At 36.1% G+C, this 22,448-nt stretch overlaps 1 protein-coding gene across 1 annotated transcript; it reads right to left on the bottom strand.

The window, feature by feature from the left end:
• Nucleotides 1–17,632: 17,632 nt before the first annotated feature.
• LOC146736195 (uncharacterized) lies at nucleotides 17,633–22,227 on the bottom strand. The gene is made up of 6 exons (XM_085505199.1): nucleotides 21,687–22,227; nucleotides 19,966–20,676; nucleotides 19,175–19,846; nucleotides 18,864–18,917; nucleotides 18,727–18,774; nucleotides 17,633–18,647 (listed from the first exon to the last, which is right to left on the bottom strand). The coding sequence occupies exons 1-6, from the start codon at nucleotides 22,225–22,227 to the stop codon at nucleotides 18,445–18,447; spliced, it is 2,229 nt and encodes a 742-aa protein (XP_085361325.1). The 3' UTR covers nucleotides 17,633–18,444.
• Nucleotides 22,228–22,448: the final 221 nt, after the last annotated feature.

The raw sequence follows: 22,448 nt of genomic DNA, 5'->3' as shown, positions 1-22,448 counted from the left end.
AGAGTGGGGGAATAATGGCGTAGTGTGGTTGGAATTCGGGAGTTCGTGTAATGCGATTTGACAGCGGGGAGAAACATGACATTTTTCCAATACTTAATATAATAAGGATATCGTTGAATGACGAAGCTTTAAATATAACATAATTAACAAAAACGTGTCGATCATCCACATCATGCTAATACCTAATGAATATTCACATGAAATATTATACAAGTCGGAAAGTGATAATCAATCGCGTCACTTCAATCAAGGCAGGCACGAAGTAGGATGAAATATAGAAAATGAGACACTGGCCGAGGCCACTGGCTCGAGAGGGCCTCGAAATCTGAAAAGTAATGAATGTGTTCGGCATGGGCCGTATATTTTCTACTCATTATTCCCAGCAACACGATGTTGTCCCATTACTTGATATAATAGGAATAGTATTGAGCGGGGTGATTAGGCTTCAGATATAACTTTCACACATGTATTGTGTGTATAGTATCATCGAATTAGGGTACTCCAAGGTTAACAATTCTATATCTTGGGTAGCCGAGGCTCGTTTTTCATTTAAGCCTCGATCTATGTCTACTCAAATATTGTATTATTAAACTATTTACCTTACATATGTTATCTGTTTATGGCCATAATGACTTTATCATCATTCACGCCATCAAATTCTGTAGTTTACGTACCTGCTGGTTATTCCATGGTACATTTGTATACATTTGTATACATTTGAATACATTTGTATTCGTTGGTGTACTCAGTTATCTTAAATGCCATTATGTTAACTAGCTGACACAATTCGACGCTGTCGGTTATGTTTTATTAAAGCCGATGTGTCCATCTAAAAACTTAAGTAAGTACATATATACAAGTATATTATACCTGGTACATGTAATATCTCTGAATCCGACCATAAACACAATGTGTTTAATACAAACACAACCACGTAAGTTACATGTATGGTATTTTGGGATTATACCAGTTTATGTATATGTAACACATTTAATAGAAATTCGCATTGTTTTGAATGTCTGCAAGTCTGTCTTGCGTTTGGCATTGGCCAGAACATCTTGGCTAAGTGTAATAGGGCGAGGGCAAGAATTAATGATTGAAACTGTCTGTAGCAGCGCTTAGTACTTGCAGGTTCGATGATTTTACCCAAAAAACAGGCCAAAGTCAGGGATGTTATTATTTGCTTGTATTTTCACTCATCGATGAGACATCGATAGATTTGCCTTTCTAACCGACCTGCTTCTGAAAAGTAAAATGCAACTATATCATAAGCTCATGTAACCTTAGAAAACGGCGAGCAGCTGTTGATTATCTGGGCTGTTTCTTAGTTTAAAGAGAAATATTCAACTTCTATCCAGATAATAATATTTTGCTGCTCGCATCCGATGACGTGAATGAGTTGCCGCAACCAAAGTATTTATTTAACTTTATAAAATATTATCTCGCCCAATCACAACGACTTATTGATCACATGATGTATGAACTTTGCCTACAGCTAACTACTCACTGTTTTGTCTGACTTCAAGCGACAACGGTTAACATGGCTCGACTACGTGGTATTGTGTTGATTTGCATGATTTCCCTCAGCTACAGTGAGTATACCAGTGAAATAGTACTACCGAACCAGAAGTGGTATTTGTATTCAAATACTTTGACAGCCTTAGTGTCGACATTTTACCTTTACAGTGAATAATGTTCTCATGTAGTTGTATCACATGCTGGATCTGGTATGAATCTTTTAGTGTATTGTATGTTCACAATTCCACGCTATCGGTAAACAGGGTTTGTTTTACTTGAAGCCACCCAAAAACTGAAATAATTACACACGTATCTTATACATGTTACATGTACTGGCCGTGATTCCGGTCCTATTCGCGGCCGTATATTAATACAAACGTGGTTCGACAGGTCACGGCAAAGTCCGTTAACATGTCGGTTAATGTATATATATAAATCAGTGCAGATAATCTAATCGCATTTAATGCACTCGTACATGTTTGTTGAATTTGAGGCGTTGTTCGGAAATGAAAAGATGAACACGATAACGGTTCATAATATGGGCAGACAGGTTAGTTGAACTGATTTTATCAGCGATACAGGCAGGTTTGTACTTTTCTCAACGTATAATTAATCCAACAACACTTTAGTTGGTGCATAATTATACTCACATAAAAAGCTAATAAATACATCAGTGTGAAATGAACATACGTACGACAATGTACCTTATACATGTCATATATATAGCAGTATTTAATTATTACATTTACAGGTCTGACAGGAGTACGCTCTATGATTGGCTCATTGTTCGATGGACAGAGTAGACGAGAAAACCCAATACTTCAGCAAACATTAATCAAACTATTTTCTGGCGAAGGCGGAATTCCCACATCTCTTGCCCGTGGGCTTATGGCAGAAAACACATCCCCTCTCATGTTACGGGCTATGTTGAACCGTTTTGTGTCACAGGTACGTGTATTCTTTTGATTGATTCTCCCATATAAAACTATTCATAGCATATGTATAACAATAAGCCATGTTTTGCAAGCTGTGAGATCACGCGTGACCACGGTTTACGCACCTTAGCAACCAACTGAGTCACGTGATACAGGTCAAGCTTTCAGTTCAATAAGGTAGCAACCACATTGTCCTACGTGTTGTAAACGTCATAACAAAACAATCACTGTCCCAATAGGAGTCAAACGGTGCGCTTACGGCAAATGTAAGAGTGATTCTCGCTTTCGATACAAAAATTGTATGAATGTTTTTTTTTGCGATTCTCTTAACCAAAAACGCAGTCTGAAAAGTGTGATCGATGGATCAGTGCCTGTTCTCTGGCAGACAATGTTGGTCGACACAGAATCAACCAGGATACGTACGCTTGTTCCCTGCACTTTGTGGGAGGAAAGGGTGTTACGGAGCGCATCCACACCCAATACCAGCCACTACGAGAGGTGTTGAACACCGTATATTCGAGTCGAGGACATCGCCGAGCGGCAATCAAAAGAAGCGCCGGAAAACATTAAAACCTTTTGATACGGTTTAACTTTCTCTTGCAAGTTGTACTGATCAGAACTTTGCCGTGCTTGTTTTCATGACATCTATATTGTTTTAATTTTAGGCTCGTGTATTTTATTGCGACCACGAATAAAATTGTATTATTTAAAACTCACATGTGTACATCTTAAATTGTCTTATCATTAGTATTCCGATGAAAAACAGATTCCTGACATTACTGTTCGGAATATGAAAAGGATTTAAATGCGAAAAGCTATGCCACAGAGTTAGGAAATATCCCTCCTGACAAAGAACTAAGCCTGAATGTTGGCAAGTGAACTAATTATATTACTAAGTGCAGAATTAAATTGTAATATTTAATACTTGTGCAATTTAATACTCATACTACCGGGTTTTAAAAATAGATTTTTTATTTAACTTCCCTTCTATGTCGAAAAGTTATGAATTTCAAGCTATGTATTTTTAAATCATACTTGTTGTGTATAATAAACAATATTGACAGTTTCCTGTTATTTGTATGGATGCGTGTGCGTATCATGCAGTGTCGACATATTCCTGTCATTTTTATGGATGCGTGTGCGTATCATGCAGTGTCGACAGATTCCTGTTATTTGTATAGATGCGTGTGCGTATCATGCAGTGTCGACAGATTCCTGTTATTTGTATAGATGCGTGTGCGTATCATGCAGTGTCGACAGATTCCTGTTATTTGTATGGATGCGTGTGCGTATCATGCAGTGTCGACAGATTCCTGTTATTTGTATGGATGCGTGTGCGTATCATGCAGTGTCGACAGATTCCTGTTATTTGTATAGATGCGTGTGCGTATCATGCAGTGTCGACAGATTCCTGTTATTTGTATAGATGCGTGTGCGTATCATGCAGTGTCGACAGATTCCTGTTATTTGTATGGATGCGTGTGCGTATCATGCAGTGTCGACAGATTCCTGTCATTTTTATGGATGCGTGTGCGTATCACGCAGTGTCGACAGATTCCTGTTATTTGTATAGATGCGTGTGCGTATCATGCAGTGTCGACATATTCCTGTCATTTGTATGGATGCGTGTGCGTATCATGCAGTGTCGACAGATTCCTGTCATTTGTATGGATGCGTGTGCGTATCATGCAGTGTCGACAGATTCCTGTTATTTGTATAGATGCGTGTGCGTATCATGCAGTGTCGACAGATTCCTGTTATTTGTATAGATGCGTGTGCGTATCATGCAGTGTCGACAGATTCCTGTTATTTGTATAGATGCGTGTGCGTATCATGCAGTGTCGACAGATTCCTGTCATTTGTATGGATGCGTGTGCGTATCATGCAGTGTCGACAGATTCCTGTTATTTGTATGGATGCGTGTGTGTATCATGCAGTGTCGACAGATTCCTGTCATTTGTATGGATGCGTGTGCGTATCATGCAGTGTCGACAGATTCCTGTTATCTGTATGGATGCGTGTGCGTATCATGCAGTGTCGCCAGATTCCTGTTGTCTGTATGGATGCGTGTGCGTATCATGCAGTGTCGATTGATTCCTGTTATTTGTATGGATGCGTGTGCGTATCATGCAGTGTCGACAGATTTCTGTTATTTGTATGGATGCGTGTGCGTATCATGCAGTGTCGACAGATTCCTGTCATTTGTATGGATGCGTGTGCGTAGCATGCAGTGTCGACAGATTCCTGTTATTTGTATGATCAACATGTAATGTGAGAATCATGCAATATTGGCCGTTTCCCGTTATTTGTTAGAAACCTCATTGTTAGGATCATGGCTAAACAAATCAGGGTCTTCCTCGAGCGCCAAATCGTGCACAGCTTTAGCGATTGTAAGAAGGATATTCTTTTTACAGTTGGACGATGAAACGCCGAATTTACGCAGGAAGTCTGTGAGCTGTGGCACGGTCATTCTGTCGAAGTCATCCATGTTCGAAAACGTGAAACAGATGCAGCAAGAAATCACTCGGAAATTTAACGCACGACACTAGTTACACGCACGATATAACGCTATTTTGATTCAAAGCTTGACCTGTTTCACATGATTTAACGGTCTCGCGAAACCTCGACCGAAGCGAAAAATAGCCTATTGCTCAACTATACAATGATATGCATAAGGTTGGATGTCTATGTTTGAGCCAAAAGCCTCTTACAGAATAATTAATCGAACATACAAAGACTGTATTAATCGTGAGAACTCGTGTTAGCATGAAATATGTGTTTTAAAGGGCGGCAGTCGTCGTGCCACGTTCTGTTCGATGTGGGACTCATAGCGACGTATACAACGCGTGAAAAATACATTGTTTATTTACATGAAATTCGAACACGCGCTGCGCGACGACCACCGCGCTTTAAGATCACCATAACCAATTTTTCTATTGCGTATAACACGTTCACGTTAGCTGCCCCCAAAACGCCAACATTGTAGAATAATTAGTGACATCTAATAAATTGGCTTTGACTGACCTCTTTCCCTTTAGCAACAAAACACAGCTCAAACAGAAAACGTAAATACGCTTCTGCGTCAGATGGCGATATTTCGCATTGTAGGAACTGAAGTGGGAAAACAGATCGTAGAAGGTTTTCGAGAAAGATACAAATCAGACAAAGTGTACATTTTCATGGCGGAGTTTGGATGGGACACGGCACTACAGTACTTGTAAGTCCGCTATATATTATACGTAGTGATCACGGACAATACTTCTAGCTAGTTATTTTTGTTAGCGTGTAGAGTGTGTTCCTGTAACGAAGTAAAATTTAGTACGATTCGTGGGTGTTACACAATCAATGATTAACGCGTCTTAAATATTGTATAGTGTATCATGGAAATAGAAACCCCAAAGACAGATACTGGCTATGCACATTATATTAGTTGGAATGGTTACCTTTGAAACAATACGCTTATTTTTCTTTTTCCTCATTCACTATTTTAGGAACGATGATGGTGAAATGAGAGGGTTTTCATTTAACCTTGTAGATGCTGGTAAGAATTGACAAAGTAGTATTAAGCAAACTATGTTTGTACTATGTTTTAAGCAAGTTTTATAAGTATATTTATTTTCTAGTTGAGTAAATTACTAGATGATACTATAATACATAAATTAGTATTCCCTAGTTTGCGAAGAAGCAAAGAAAAACTGTGAATTCATATACGATGTCGGTACCAAATGTTATGTGTCTAGCGAAGGGGAGCTCCCAAGAGCGGGTGCAGGTAATATGCAAACCTATTTTCCGTTAGATTAGTGTTTCAATATGATGGTAAAATGGTTGCTAAATGATAATATTTTGTTGTATTTTTTTGTACTTACATACCCAATATGATATTTTTTTGTACTTACATACCCACTATATTATATTGATAACTCAAATTGTATTGTTGCCATTGTTATTATTTGCATGACATGAAGGTATACTTGGGAGGCAAGTCGATGTATGTGCAGACTGGACGAAGTCAACTGAAAGAACAAGGTCACTTGCATTTACCAAAGCTCACTGGAAGGAAGACTTATCGTCAAAATTCTTTGTGAAATCCGGAAACCCGAAGATGTTTGATCCAGCTGATATCAGCAATTCAATTATTGGTATGTCTGATACTAATTCATTCATGTTAATTGATCTATCTTTTTGTCTCAATTCACATGAATATTTATTCTATTGTTGTCGTACATTTTGGTTTAGGTTTTGTGGATGGCTGGATTTGCGACGAGAAATGCATTGTTTCTGTCACAGACTTGGCTGCACCGAGTTCAGTAGTATACTTAAGAGACGTAGCAGCTTTATTCAACGCTTTAGAAAATGGGGAGGTATGGAACATTGTATGGTATATACCACCATGGTAGTCACAATCGTACGCTACACGATGAGTTTTTTTAAATAGACTAACTTACATTACATCTGTATGCAGTATACTATTATAATAACAATTCATACTTAATGCCATGCACACTGTTCTTGCTCAAAGATTGATGCAGCATTCATCTATGCTTACTTTGAAACCCATACTACTGCCAAACTGGCCGAGCCCATCGGTGACTTGGTGGTATGCAGTGAAGGTACCGTCCACATGATGACACGTAAAGACAGTGATGTGTTAGAATGGTGGGATGAAAGCTTAACCCGTTTGATAGAAAGTGGGAAGTATTATGGTATATGCAATGCAGCTAGAAAGGAGCATGGTGAGATAATATATTATTGTCTGTCTATCTGGCGAATGCATAAACGTCACACATACCTCTATAATATATATATATATACATAAAGAATGAAAATACAATTTTAAACGAAATTCAAGATATTCCTTTACTCATATAATAAGCAAATATAATTACCAATGCAAGCGATTTATTATACATCTGTATTTAACACACAGAGTATTCACGCAAATGTATTCCATGCAGAAATAGGATTTGAAAAGCAATACTGTTTCAATTTGTTTTCAGGTTCTAAAGGAGAAATCAAATGTGTAACTGATGAACAATAAACATTGTGGGACTTTACAAACAATTGACAGAACAACAAATAAGAAGAGTTGCAATCGCCCTTATTGTCTTTTTTTAATCAAATACTTTGGCAAAATGTTAACTTCAATAATGAAACAAAAACTGTGAAACTGAAATATTTGTTGTTCGTTTTATTGTCTGGCGCAATAAAAATAACACACGATAATTAGCATCAACATTGTGTACTTAGACTTTGAATATGTCGCGATTAAATCGTAAACTTTGCAAACATAAAGTTAAAGTTTTCTTCTTGTATTTTATTGGGTAAGATTGACAAATATTGAAGAAAATGGTCATATAATCACACTATTTACTAACCCCTTATAAATATAAAATGAATACTGGTATTGTAAATAGGACTAAGAATAAGGACTGGGTAGAGCGGCAAAATAGAAGGATTGTAGAAGAATCATTACAAAAAAAGGAAACCCAAAATAGCGTCCCTATCTATCAACTGATTTTAACATATATCTCTCTATATATAGCACTTGGGACAATAAATATCGCATTACCCACCAAAAAATGACAATATTATGAGAGCATTAGAAATTATGTTGGATAGGTGTCACACTACCAACGATTTACCTTTCAGTAATATAACACAATCTGAGTATTGAAGATCGAAAAAACTCAAACCAACATGTAAGATAATGTAAAAATACGAACACTGTTAATTTATTTAGAATTTGTAACGATAATAGGCATCAGGTTAATTTATAATTGATAGAAAGACATATTAAAAACCAATGCGAAACAACATAGAGGTTAGCTAGTTACATATATTTGTCATCATTTTCACATCAGTGCCTATTTAATGAAAAGAACACTGAGTTCGTATCCAGTTTTGAATCCAAGGACAGGTAGAGATGGTGATGACATGAAGACAAAGCTCTTAGTGACTGGAGAAAGTACAACCCAAGTCTGCCAGGTGGATTTCGTGCCATAGTTGACAATGTATGGCAAACCATTTGCCATCTCGGAATCCAGTGCATGCGACCTATATTGAATAGGGAGGTACTTGATATTCTTGCAAATTCAAACGACAATCCATAATTCATCATAAGTTAATGAATCATAGCCACAGCTAGAATTCCAGAGAGTCCTGGTCATCAAACTTTTCAAACCACAATTAATTTAATCTAATACATGAACAAATGCCCGCCTCCTCATGTGAGCATGGTTTCTATATTCCTCTGTGTTTTGACCCAACATTATTGTCTACTGTGGACATGAAGATCATATGCTAGGAAATGGAAGAGTTTGTGAAGTTTTCCCAGCTTCCCAGAAGGCGGACGTAAATATAGATAGCGTTTTCCAATAATCAGCATGTGATTTAATATTTGAGGAAAGTCTGGTGAGCCTAAAATGTCATGTTGAAGAATTGGAAAGTTAGTCAATTCTGCCAGACCTGCCAAGGACTGTTTGAAAGAATTCCAAAATGCCCCTGAGTGAATACAAACATAAAATACGTGATTTTTATTTTCTGCTTTAACTGACAAAGAAAACATAAGAGGTCATCAACCATTATATAAAATTCGTCATTAGTATATATAATAAGGTGCAATAGTTTAAATTTAAATAACATATTAGTCAGGTTGCCAGCCCCAGTTTTTTGGGAAAAGCGTAAAAGTGCGTATGACTTCGGTTTTTTGGCTGAAATGTGTTCTCCAGTATGTCTACTTCAAGATTCTGATGGGTGCCCAGTTTGCACCCTTGAGCATTTTTTCTAATTTGCATAAATCCAAAATGGCTGCCAATGACGATCAAGCAAGCTATTATGATGATATCTCCGCATCAAGATGGAAATTTCAACTGCTGTATAATATGCAAATTGTGTATTGAGTCCCCCAAAATAAATGTTAATCCCCATGTTTGCTAAATTCATCATTTGCATAAATTCCTCATTTGCATTAATCCAAAATGGACGCCAATGACGATCACGCATGCTATTATGATGATATCTCTGCATCAAGATGGAAATTCCAACTGCTGTATAATATTTAAATTGAGTATTGAGACCCTCAAGATAAATATTAACACGTATGTTTGTTAAATTTATCATTTGCATAAATACCTCATTTGCAGAAATCCAAAATGAATGCCAGAGACGATGAAACATGCTAATAATGGCACATTTGGGTCCTGAGAATACAATTTGACCTCATCCATTTTTCTTCAATTTAAATTCTTTATTTGCATATATATATATATATATATATATATATATATATATATATATATATATATATATATATATATTTCATTTAAATAAAATCCCGATGATCTAAATCACGTATTTTATATTGTGATAATGAACAATATGTCAATACCATCTGAGCATAAATTTGGTAACCTCAATCGTGTTAATAGTGGTAGTCATTCCCACAAAACATATTAAAGTAGACTTAATATCCACAATTTTATAGACATGAATAGTAATTTAAATTTGTATCGAGACACTACAGTTGTATTCCAAAGATCCACTTGAAAATATGTTTAGTATCGACGTAAATGCACAATTTTTCAAAGCACAGATTAACCACCGCATCAAATAATTATAAAAGCTGAGAAACTGGTGAAGAGTTATGCTACCTATACAAAATATGATATCGTATAACAAAATCAACTCAACATGATGTAAAGTATTCCTGATGTACAATAATATCAAATAGGGAAAGTGTTAATTCTTGTCCATATCTGAATCTTCAACAATAGTTGTTGGAATAGTGTTCTCATTGCAGCAGTTATTTTCGCCTTCACATTTGCAATACGATGTACAGGAAAGCCTAGCCAGTTGGCAACTGCATCGATGCAGCTGTTCTGTAATTTGCAGTTGCATGCAACTACCTTCAACAAAGCAGTTGGAGCAAGTTTGGTAGGTCCGTAGATTGGGTGAGGGGTACAGCTCCCTTCAAGTTTCCAGTCATAGCGTGATACATCAACTGATGGTGGATATCTCTGTGCTGCTGCACACCAAATGAGTGTCTGCAGATGAGCTCGTTTTATGTGTTGTACTGCAGCTACACGGGTTGAAGGTAGGAACTTGATTTTTGGAGGATCCTTCATCTTGCTGAAGTTTTGGTATCTGAGATTGTTGAAATCTGAAGTTGATGTTCCATCATAAAGAAGAGTGAGGAAATTGATGCCAACATTCAGGATTTCAACATCAGTGGAATTTGGATCGCACATAACTCCAAGACCCAGGTTGTTCTTGAGCAGTAGGTTAACACCCAGACACAGCATGTAAAGGCACAATATCACCGCATTTGTCTCCTAAATTTAATACAGTTGCGTTAATGTCAATTACCCTTCCATCCTGTTTTTTCATGGAAACTTGAGTTGAAATGCTGTTCTTCCATACATAGTACACCAATAGCACGAATATGTCTGTATCATCAGCAATTATTTTTTTATATGATTTTTCTGGTCATGGAACATGAGTAGATAACTGATGATATTCACATCTGCTTCTTCATGTTCAAACAAGCACTGCTCCTCACCAATGAGGTGAAGAGTTGGTGACTCGAAGTCTGTATTGCAAATCAATTTGATTAATTGAGTTGTGTTGTGATCACTTTTCATGATAACATCTCGTGCAGGTAGTGTCATATTTCTTGTGAGGTTATGCTCCTTATGTTCCTCCCACACGTCGCATTCTTTCATGTGACTTTGTGAAGCTTGGTATGTATTTATCAAAATTAAATAAATGTCATATGGTCTATTAAAACGCCGGAAAAAGCTTTATGAGAACTGTTCTACAGTTCACAATTTTTTCCAAGGTGTATGATAGAGAGCTTCATTTCCATCCACTATTTCCATGTCTACAGGTGAAATATGTGTAGAAGTAAACACGGCCAATTTTGTCACGAGAACTGATTTCACTCCTTTCCGCATGTCTCCATGAAGAAGGTACTGATGAGAGCTCGTACTAAAAAAGATCAGGCAAGTGGACCTCTCTTTTCTGGGAGATAACAAACAGGCGTGCATACAACTTTTCCATGTCATAGACATTAGTATCTCCTATTTTTAGAGCTTTCTTCATAGTCTCCATGTTATTACTTTCTTTCTCAGTGGAGTATGAAATCCTTCCAGCAATTTTGCTGAGAATTCGGCAACCATTTGCTGACCAATGACAAGTGCGTTATCTACATTCACAGTATCTTAAGCAACACGGACACTAACAATATTGATGAGTGCATTGCCTGGTTGTGTGGTAAGAGGATTACCGTACTTCTTTAGTTCTGCAATAATTCCTGTCGGAGGCATCTATTTCTTTCCTTCTTTTTCCCTCTTCTTTGTGAGAATTTAGTTCCATACCATGATCTTCATCAAGCGCTTCATCATACATTTTGTCACAAGCAAGAGATAGACTATTGCATAGGGGTGAGAAAGTATCCAAGCAGCTACTTGTTCTTCAGAAAGGGTCTTTTCTACTAACCCTCCCTTGGCCTTTCCATATCGTATGTAGATTTGTTCACCAAATTGGTGAAGGAAAAGTGAATTCCACACTCCACGACGGTGTCGACAAACATGTTCACCTCTCAGGAAAGCAGCTTGTACCACTTCTGGTAATGAAGTAGACATGTCACAAATGTGCCACAAAATATATCGTGCATAATTCCAGTGGCCTGCTGCAAAGAAATATGGCAACATACACTTCAGACAATAAACATGGAGCAACCAATCTCTCTCCCTTTCCGCACGGAGGAACAAGTGCGGGATTATGACAGGTGTAGTCAGACAGTCTATCCAAAGGCGACCTGTACGTGAAGAACTGCGAACACTGTCAAACTCATCTTCCAGGTCTTCCGAAGTAAACTTTCCTGTGAGAATCAATGGTTATAGTAGTGCTGCTGTGACCATCCTCAATCCTCGGAGTTCCTTGGGCCATGCTTTTCCATTGAGCATGTGAACAACACCCTTGAATGCCACACCAAGAATTGCCTCCAGGCCACTATTATTCTTCAGAGTACCAATGCAACCAATAAAAGACATCAATGTGTGCATACCACCAGGACGCACTACTAGATTATTCCATTTGTCAGGGAAAGACCATTGAATCTGCATAACTACCTTGTACAGCTGCATATCGGCAGATACATGAGTATACGGTACATCATTCTGTTTCATGAAATCTTCAATAAACAAGATTGTTATCACAGTATCAGGACGGGAAGGTGGTGAATCTATCAATGGGCCGAATGCAAATCTTGTTGAATGTCCTGGCTCAGGAACCATCGTGCTAGTAATACCAGTCATGTAACCAGACCATTCAGGTACTGGAGTGTTACCACGAGTGTTAGCAATAACTGTAGGAAACCATGTTATATCAGATTCTAGATAAGTTTTTATAGTCTATGAAGCTGTGTTTATTGATGAATACAAATAAGAAAGTTTTTTTTTCTTCTCAGAATTGCTATTTTACTTTACTGTATTTTACTGTACATGTGAATTGCCATCTTGGAATTCTGCTAAAGTCCCTTCCTGGCACATGCTCAATACATAATTACTATTTACACACTTTGTATAATAAATACTTTATTGACTGTTTGGTGATATTTATTAAGGAATAATACAAATGACGAGGTCAATGTACTTAAAATGGTTAACCCATTAAAGGTGAATGAGGGTCAACCGATCGTCGTCTGTGCCGAGAAACTGGAACTTTGGGGGGGGGGGGGTCATAGGAACCCTATCATAGTTGTGTTTATCGCCAGTTTATCATACAGAAACAGAGCAAAATCTGCCACTTTAAACAAATGTAAAGGTTTATTACCTCAATATTGGAAAACTTTACTTCAGCAAAAACTCATTGAATCTTGGCCTTAAATTGAAAAATAAAAAATATATTTGGCATCTCACAGACTGCATACGCGATCATACAGGAATGCATTGTTGTGCGCGCACTCTGCGAAATGCGTGAGTCTGATTGGCTGTCACAGAATGAGAGTAGACTGAAAAACAACAGCTACTGATGATTTATTAATAACCTCCAGATCACCCAAAAATTAAATATAGTCATAAATATATCGCCTTAGTAGCCTGCTTGATCTCATTTGCGGCCATTTTGGATTATGCAAATGAAGTATTTATGGAAATTGTGAATTTAACAAACATGCGGCTTAATATTTATTCTGGGGGCCTCAATACTCACTTTGCATAATATACAGCAGTTGATATTCTTGATGCGGAGATATCATCATAATAGCATGCTCGATCCTCATTGGCAGCCATTTTGGATTTATGCAAATTAGAAAAAATGCTCAAGGGTGCCAACTGGGCACCCATCAGAATCTTGAAGTAGACATACTGTAGAACACATTTCAGCAAAAAAAACTAAGTCATACGCACTTTTACGCTTTTCTGGGTCGGCAACCTGACTATGCTGTATAAAATGCAGTTGGGCATGTTGTGTGTGGCTGACTACAACAATAGTTGAAAATAGATAACAGTAATTGACTTTAGTCTCATTAACACACCATTGATTATATACGCACTTTATGGATTTATTATGTTATCACTTTATCTTTCCTAACTCAAATCGTACTTCTACTCACGCTGGGCATGACCTCCAGGTCAACAGGTTAAACGCCTTCTAGTACATGATACACTATTCTCTTCTAGAATAGTTCTACTCTCCTCTAGAATATTTCAGTAAAGCGAATGGATTTCAATATAACATCAAAAGCGAATGCACTAAAATATGATACAATATTATGGTAAGGTGAAAGCGAACGCAACAAATACATTATAGATATATGTAAGTGGCTTACATATTCTATGAGAACATCTCAATGCTGGATTTATGAGTTAATTGTCCAAATGTTTATTGCAATCTTTCAACCTAGCTTCTAATTCATCATAACTCTCAACGTTAATACTAGTGTGCAGTATATTTCACAGTTCTTCTATCATTCTATGTGCCACTGCATTGTACTACTCATCAAAGATGGTTGAGGTGTGTAGGCCGATCACAAATATGTTTCTATAGTCTTCGCTGGTTCACCACCTGTGACTTCCCTGGTCGTTTCCCCTAATCTCTGCCTAATGGTCATCGCTTCGTGCCATCTCTTTTTAAAAAGTGTTCATGATAATCCTATATGTCGCATTCTTCTACCCAAACTTATCATCCTCTCTGAATTGTGTGAATCTAAATCTGGATTCACATTGTTGCTGGAGAAGAACAATTTTACTACTCACTTGTTCATGTACTTAGTGCAGATGCTTAAGACGAAGAATCATATCATTTAGTCCACTCTCATTCTCCGTCTATGGAACTACCTGCTAAAAAATCCCCCTTTAAACCAAACACTATCGTATAACGAGTTGCTAGTTCCCGGGCAATAATACTGTTGACACGCAGCGAATAGTAAGATTTTGAAATATATACAGTTCAGGTGGTTTGTTATAAATAGAAGTCCTGCTATTAGTTTTCTGTATTAAATGATAACAACTCGTTTTTCGTTTACTGAGCTTAGTAAATAGCATGTGCTCCCATTGACTGTTCAATTTAATTTAATTGAAAAAGATGTTTGTGTACTGATTCTTTTTAGTACGAAAACAGATCACTTAATATATTTCTACTCGCCAGAATGAAACTGCAGCTGACCAGGGATATGCGAAAAATGTCACTTGAACTGAACCATGATATCTAGAGAAATAACAAAATTACTTTTGAGCAAAATACAAAAAATAATACATTTAATATATAAATACAGCAGAGGTAGTGATTATGCAATTGGTGTTTGAACTGGATTGAAGACTTTTAAATGACGGGGATCGATTTACACATTACATATTAAGTTCTTACAATAATAGAAAGGCAGTTTTTCTAGAATCAACGCAGAACGTGTTGTCCCATGGGCTTGATTATTCCAGTTTCCAAGGGACGTCGAATGGGGTACACAACCTATTGGCTGACTAATATTGAGTAGCACATTCAGTAGGTATTTCTTGTTTTATTTCATCCGTGAAACTTATTTCACAATGAACTGAGAACAGATCAGCATATGAATGAATACGTTTATACACACAATTTTTTTTACATGTAATGTCAGATTCATTGGCCAATACATTACATCTTACTAACTTGAGCAGCTCTAGTTACTGGGATATAACTGGGCCATCTTTCCCACCAGTAGTAAATTAGCCAGTTCTGTAGAAAATATGCACAATATACAACATTACAATTGTTGTTCAAGAACAGACTTGGACATTTATATATTTTCAACTAATATACTTCTCAGTGTTTAACACAGCTAGAACATTATTTGTTATTTAGCATGTATATCCTTGTGTTGTACACACAAAATGTTTCTATGTTTAAAATTTCCCAAACGTTATTGATTTCTGAATTATACTACTATTTGTCGCCCACAAATGACTATGGTTTTTAAAAACACGTATAATGTGATAATTCTGAAAACATGTCACTCCGATCTTCACTATATTGCGTTATATAATGATTTCCATGTGGATTCTCGGTTTTACTTGTCTAAACTAGCATTAAAATTGATGTTGAAGGGTTTGAATTTACCCGCCTTCACAGAGCATATGTATAGATCGACGAGACACATAACATAATCGGCAATAATTTTAGCATATTCAAATGAGCTAGCGGTAGTAACAAAAATACACTTTTTTCGAAAATAAACGAAGCAGAATAGTAATCAATTCATTAAATGTCATATTTAAATATAAGGATATTCCACTTTCTCTAATATTGTTACTGGTCTTCTCGTTACCACTTAGTTCTGGTCTTCCTTTTTTATTTTTCCTAACTGCATACGAAGATATACCCAAAATGCAACGCTAGTTGACCAGTATGTTTCACGTGTCTCTTCTCTTGCTTGTGTGAAAGTTCACGGTTCTGTGACTGACGCTTATTTTTTTCAAATATTAGAATTTGTAATATTTGGGAAGGTTATTCTGCATAAATAGAACGGATGTATATATATATATATTATCTTTGTTCTGAAAGCACGGGAATTTAAAAAGAATACAGTTTTCATAACGATATCCTTCTGCTCGAGAGGAATTATGATTTGTAAGCTGTAATTTGATGAGGTCATTAGTCAGGCAACGTAGATCGCAAGAATCATTATGTCATTCTGGGTTTTAACAAACATACAATTATTCAAGGAATTAGTAATTTTTCCAGAATAAGATGTTGTCGATAGTTACAACACACATGAACTGTGTAATACAAAACGTGTCTGTTAAGACATCTCTTGGTATCTGAGCTTAAAAGTAATATTAAAACAAACGGCTCATTGCCTTGTCAATTGAATATGTATTTGTATAGTTCCACGTGTTTTATTTTATAAATTACGGCATACTGGCAAATATTCATTTGTATTATATTGGATTATATATTAAGTTAAAGATAATTTACAAAACATTCATAAGCCAATTGAAGTAGATTTTATTTCCATTAAACTATGCTCTATTGTTTATATACAGTATACATTAATGTTTAATGGGTTTGTTGTTTTTACATATAAATGTACCGCTGTTTCAAAATACCCATTTTGGCTTGTTGAAATATACTGATTAGCTAACCACAAATACCGTACCAGTCCTTTGAGAAATCTTTGAAACCAGTTATTATAAGTTAGGATTTCTGTTTTAGAATAAAATCCTTTAGATCGAGAATGAAAATTCAGACCAGAAGACAAAAAATAACGAGGTTTTATACAGACATATAACATTCACAGTTGCCCAATAAGTGTCTGTATGACAAAATACAGTTTCTCAGTGTAGTTGATGTCACTTGATTTTTGGGACACCATTGAATGGGGAAGACCCATTTACAATTAAATGAGAAGAGCATATACTATATATATGAATTCAGGTGACATGTTGGCATTTGATTACAAACAAATAATGAGAATATTTAAATACATATTATAAATGTGTATTGGGGAGAATAAATTGTATGCAGCAATAAATGAACCAAGATCACTTAGCAGTCACTAATGCTGAGATTATTTAATATTTTAATTTCATATAAAAGTCAATTAAACAGTTCAATGCAATCATCTTGTCTTTAATTGTTTCTTTATTCAATACAGAAGTTTTCACGAAAATTCATACTTCAAATAGTATGAATAATCGGTCATATTATTTAAATTAATTAAATAAATACCTTGTATATGAAAGAGATTCAAATTTAATATAACATAAATAAACTGTAATATACATATACATATATAACTGAGAACACACCGCCTACTAAATATCACAAGCCTTGGTACACTGGCACAAGGTATTATCAATTCAGTGTCAGTATTGCTCAGTGGTACATAAAGTACCACATCATAAATCAGAATACGCTATTATGTTCATGTGTATTACAACAAGATGATGACATTGATATTTCGTAATTAACTATTTGTATCAATTGAAACCTATATGTGTAATACCATGAATTTGCAAAACCTCTCTCGTCACGTGAGGCTCCATTCATGGAAGCCAAATTTACATTGTGGTCAATATATTAACTACAATGCCACAAGTGCAGCATTGTTTTGCGTTGATAACATTAACCATGTTGATAAAAAGCATGTTTTGCTTCATGGTATACAGTGGTTTATAGTGGTCCTCTCCACTGCATGTATTGAATAACGCGATAAATTTATGAGAAAAAACTTAAATACAAATATACAACTCTATATATTGTTTCATATGACTTTTGGGTGAATAGCATCGGGCACAAAAATGTTTTCCATGTGATTCAATGTCGTTTCTCATTCGAGTAATTAGGAATTATCGTAATATACGAGTTTTCTATGTTTTCAATTAAAATTATTATTAATTAACACATTTAGCTTTCTATGGGACACTATATCACGCTCGTGATAGCAAAGGCAAAGGTCTTAAATTACTTGCATCCATGAAATGAAATCTACGTTATACAGTTTATAGCCAGGAACTTATTTTTTTCGACTCGAATTCTTTAGTGCCCTCGGTGGTCTGGTTCGACTTCCTGAAGCAGATTTCTTCATACTCGATTGTGTTTTTTTTTCGGCTTCTATTTTCTTTTTCTGTTGCCTTTTCCTGTGAATCGTAATGCCAATATAGCCTCCAATCAGAATAGCAGCTACAATCAACGGTATTATAATCTTTGTTGCCATGTCTTGGGAAAAGATAAAAAGAAAATTAATTATCAATTAAAAAAACACAAATATCTAATATTTTTTTCAAGATTTGATTACCTGAACCGCTGCCTCCGTCAATAACTGAATCATTTTCGCCACTGTAATCTGTGAAGAAAATGAAAATCAACAAAATGTATCATTTATCTAGTTTTAATTGAATGTGTTTGATAGTTTTCAGAAGAAAGGTAATTTACCTGTGGGAACCGTCTGACTAGACTGTAATCGACTCATGACTATTGAAGTAGATTCTATAACAAAGAAGCACAATGTAAATGAACAATTTAAACATTCCTTAATGCGTTAAACTCTCACATATCTTGTCATCATTATTGAATTTCAGCAGAAAAAAATAATAAAGTAAAAATATTAGTGAATAAACACAATTAGAATACAATAATCACAGGTACTACTGAATACCATAATTCAAAGTGTTAGTTGATCAATGTAACACGTATAATGTAAATCCGCTCAGTTACTTGGGGTGATCTCAATGACAAGATCATACCTTTTTGAGGAAGATCTACATAAGTCATACTAATTATGTGAATTTGATTCCCGTCTGGTCCTTCTGACATTCCCGGATTCAAGATGCCATAGTCCCCATCCTCATCAACAGCCAGGTCAGTGATAGGTAAATCCGATATATCGTTGTTGAGAGTCTTCCACATATCATTAGGTGTAAAAATAGTGAGTGCACTATTTTCACCAATCCCAATCATACCAAGGTTGTTGGGTAATATAGTGAGTTTTGCAAGGCGCATGCCAGTAGGAATTGTGTAATCCCATTCAGCATTTAAACTTGATCTCATGAGCAACACCTCTTCAACTCCGACTCCTACTATTTCACCACCTGGCATTACATCCACACTTACAATACAACAACTATATGTATTGCTTTTAATCCAGCCGTCGTCCACTAAACTTGGTTTTACATATAAACTACCGTCCTCTTGAACACCAACAAGTGTGGTATCATGTAGGTTAGCCACATCTTTTACACAACATGATCCCTGTATTGGTTCACTGTATTGATACACATGATCACCTATTGGGATTCCAGTATAAAGATAGCCATCAGCCCCCACAGCAATAACACTGCGCTGATTCATCTCTCCTGTCATATAGTGACTTGCTGAATATGATGCACCAGGCATATCTACAGTAGTATGGGGGACTTCTATAAATTGATATAAGAAATGTGTGATTTTAAAATTTAAGAAAGTTATATTATTCACACACAGTCAGGTTGTAATTTCATATTTTATTTCAATAAAATTGAATTCAAAACGTATTTACCTGTATATTGACCAGCTGCACTTAATCTGCCAGAGTTTAATGTGCGTGAGTCATCAGAACCACTAGAGGAGTCAACAGTTTCACCAGAGTTACCAGAGGCTACTGATTCCCCCGTGCTTCCAGATGAGGTACCGGATGATCCAGATACAACTGAGCTTTCACCAGAACCACTCGGCAATTCACCTCGACATATTGCTTGAAATGCAAGGTCGTCTTTACCAAGCAATACTAAAGTATCATCTAGATTTACAGTAACATCTTTTACAATGTCATCTACTCCTGCATGTTGCCAAAAAGGTTCACTACCAGTAGATATTACTATTGCACCATTTGTATCTATTCCGAGTAGAGTTTGTCCATCAGTATATGTAATCACCTTTGTCACAAAACCACTCCCCGGAATTGGGCCATTCCATTCGACATTTAAAGTTTCTTTTATATACAACTGGTTATCGGTTCCAACACCAATAATGGAATTGTCAATGCAATCAATACTAATCATACAGCAAGAGTTTGGTATTTTTTCAGGCCATCCCTGAGTGTCCATTGTATACTTCCGCACCATTTCGTTGTTTGTATCTATAGCAAGCAGAGAACCATCTGCCATCACCACAATATCTATAATCCCACCGGAATCTGGGACAAGGCTTACATGATTTTTGTCGCGTGTGTACAAATTGTTGTCAATTCCAACGAGAAGTGTATTTGAACCTGGAAAAACAAAATGAAGATGCGGTCAATAAAAGCTAAAGAGTTGTATACGATATTCAACTCTTTAGTATCTGTTGGGTGTACTCAAATCTCTAATAAAAAATAAATTGAATCTCAATTCACAATCGGTTAATACATTTCTTTCTGAATAAACCAATTATTTTAAACACATTTACTCGTCTGCTGTAGAAGTGTGTGCAGAATATATGGTTATAACCAAACAATACCTATCATAAGCAGACGATAATTGTACCACGGATGACAAATCAATTCAAAATTGTGTCATGTTGTAATATCTGTTTGTTTTGAGAAAAAGATGTCACATACATAATAAGCACGGTTGAATAAATGTGGGTATTGAAAACAATTGGAAATAGAGCATCGTAGTCCAGGATATGTTCACTGGTTGGATTTGCATTGGATTACTTTTTTTCCTAGTTTACAACTTTTTTAGATAACAATGATAGAAGAAACATATGATTATAGTAAACATTTTAACATTAATTTAGTTTAATTAAATTAAATTACCGAACGCAAATACCTGAGCACTTTAGCCGTACTACATTTCCGCAAAAGCTCGTAGGTTAGTGAAAACATCACAATATAGTCTTTGTTTGTGTAACCCCGTGATGACAATGTAAATAATGTGTGCATGTGATATTTAGTCCGTAATGTGTGAATGTGGTAAGCAAATAACACCAAATAAACGGCAAGGTAAATACTACGTCTAATTATAGTAAACACATACTGCGTGCGTGACTCGAACCGGCGCTCGCGTACGGCACCTAATCGCCTAGCTTCATGCCACTACTGACAATAACAAATTTGTATCGGATATTTTATTGTTTTCACAAATACATATACATCTACAAATAGACAGCAACGTTACGATATTGCGAAATACTCTTCGCCTATTTGGACCTTGCAATACGTTCTTGTACTATCTTTCGAAAAATAAATTACGTTTGCCAAATTACAAAAACAACAACAATGCAATAATAATACTACACCTTCGCTTCCACCGCTATCTCCACCTTCTTCAGTATTTCCTTCAATGGCTTGTGATTCACTTACTCCAGTATAACAAATTGCTACAATGCCACTATTCGCTGGCAATGGAAAGATTATATCTGTGTCTAAAAAAGTTATGTCGTCAATTACATAGCCAGCAAAATCAACCCCAGTATCCATCCATACCCCTGACTGGTCAAGGATGAAAAGAATGTTTGATGTTAGTCCCAATATAGCGTCCCTAAACGCTATTTTTCTAACCTGTTCCTCATACCCATTCACCACAGTTGTCCATGATGATTGGATATCTTCTCTCACTTTCAATTCGTTATTTGCAGTTATTCCAAATATTTCGCCATTCGGTGAACCTACACATACACTAATAACACTAGCACTTCCTAGAACAGGACTTGACCATACTCCACTTGCTAACGATTCCATATTTACCAATTCATAAGTATCTGTTACACCAATTAGCCACCCATTCGGAGACATATCAACATCTATCAAGGGTACATCAGGGGTTAATGGACCAACCATTGTTTGTAATTGAAAATCTGCTTGATATAATTGATTGTCATCTTTTATCACCAATAATTCCAAGCCATCTGTCGTTGCCGAACCACCAGTGGAACCAAATATGCAATGAATATTTAAAAAAAATCTATATGAATGACTCCATAAAACAAAAATGAAACACATGGGTAAATAATTTGTTTTTCAGTTAAAACGCGAGACAAAGAATATAACGTCTTGACTAC

Source organism: Saccoglossus kowalevskii, chromosome 11 (genome assembly GCF_978046115.1).
Source record: "Saccoglossus kowalevskii chromosome 11, keSacKowa6.1, whole genome shotgun sequence".
Classification (NCBI taxonomy): Eukaryota; Metazoa; Hemichordata; class Enteropneusta; family Harrimaniidae; genus Saccoglossus; species Saccoglossus kowalevskii.
The sequence above is the reverse complement of the archived record's forward strand: the minus strand, read 5'-3'. Positions and strand labels throughout refer to the sequence as shown.

What these genes read in the sequence shown, in the direction of transcription:
- LOC146736195 (XM_085505199.1), bottom strand. Translation starts at nt 22,227, where the DNA reads ATGGTTGGTCCATTAACCCCTGATGTACCCTTGATAGATGTTGATATG. An exon ending in TGCAGCTGGTCAATATACAG is followed by an intron (nt 19,847 to 19,965) that starts GTAAATACGTTT and finishes ATCAATTTATAG; the next exon opens with AAGTCCCCCATACTACTGTA. An exon ending in TAGTCAGACGGTTCCCACAG is followed by an intron (nt 18,775 to 18,863) that starts GTAAATTACCTT and finishes TTTTCTTCACAG; the next exon opens with ATTACAGTGGCGAAAATGAT.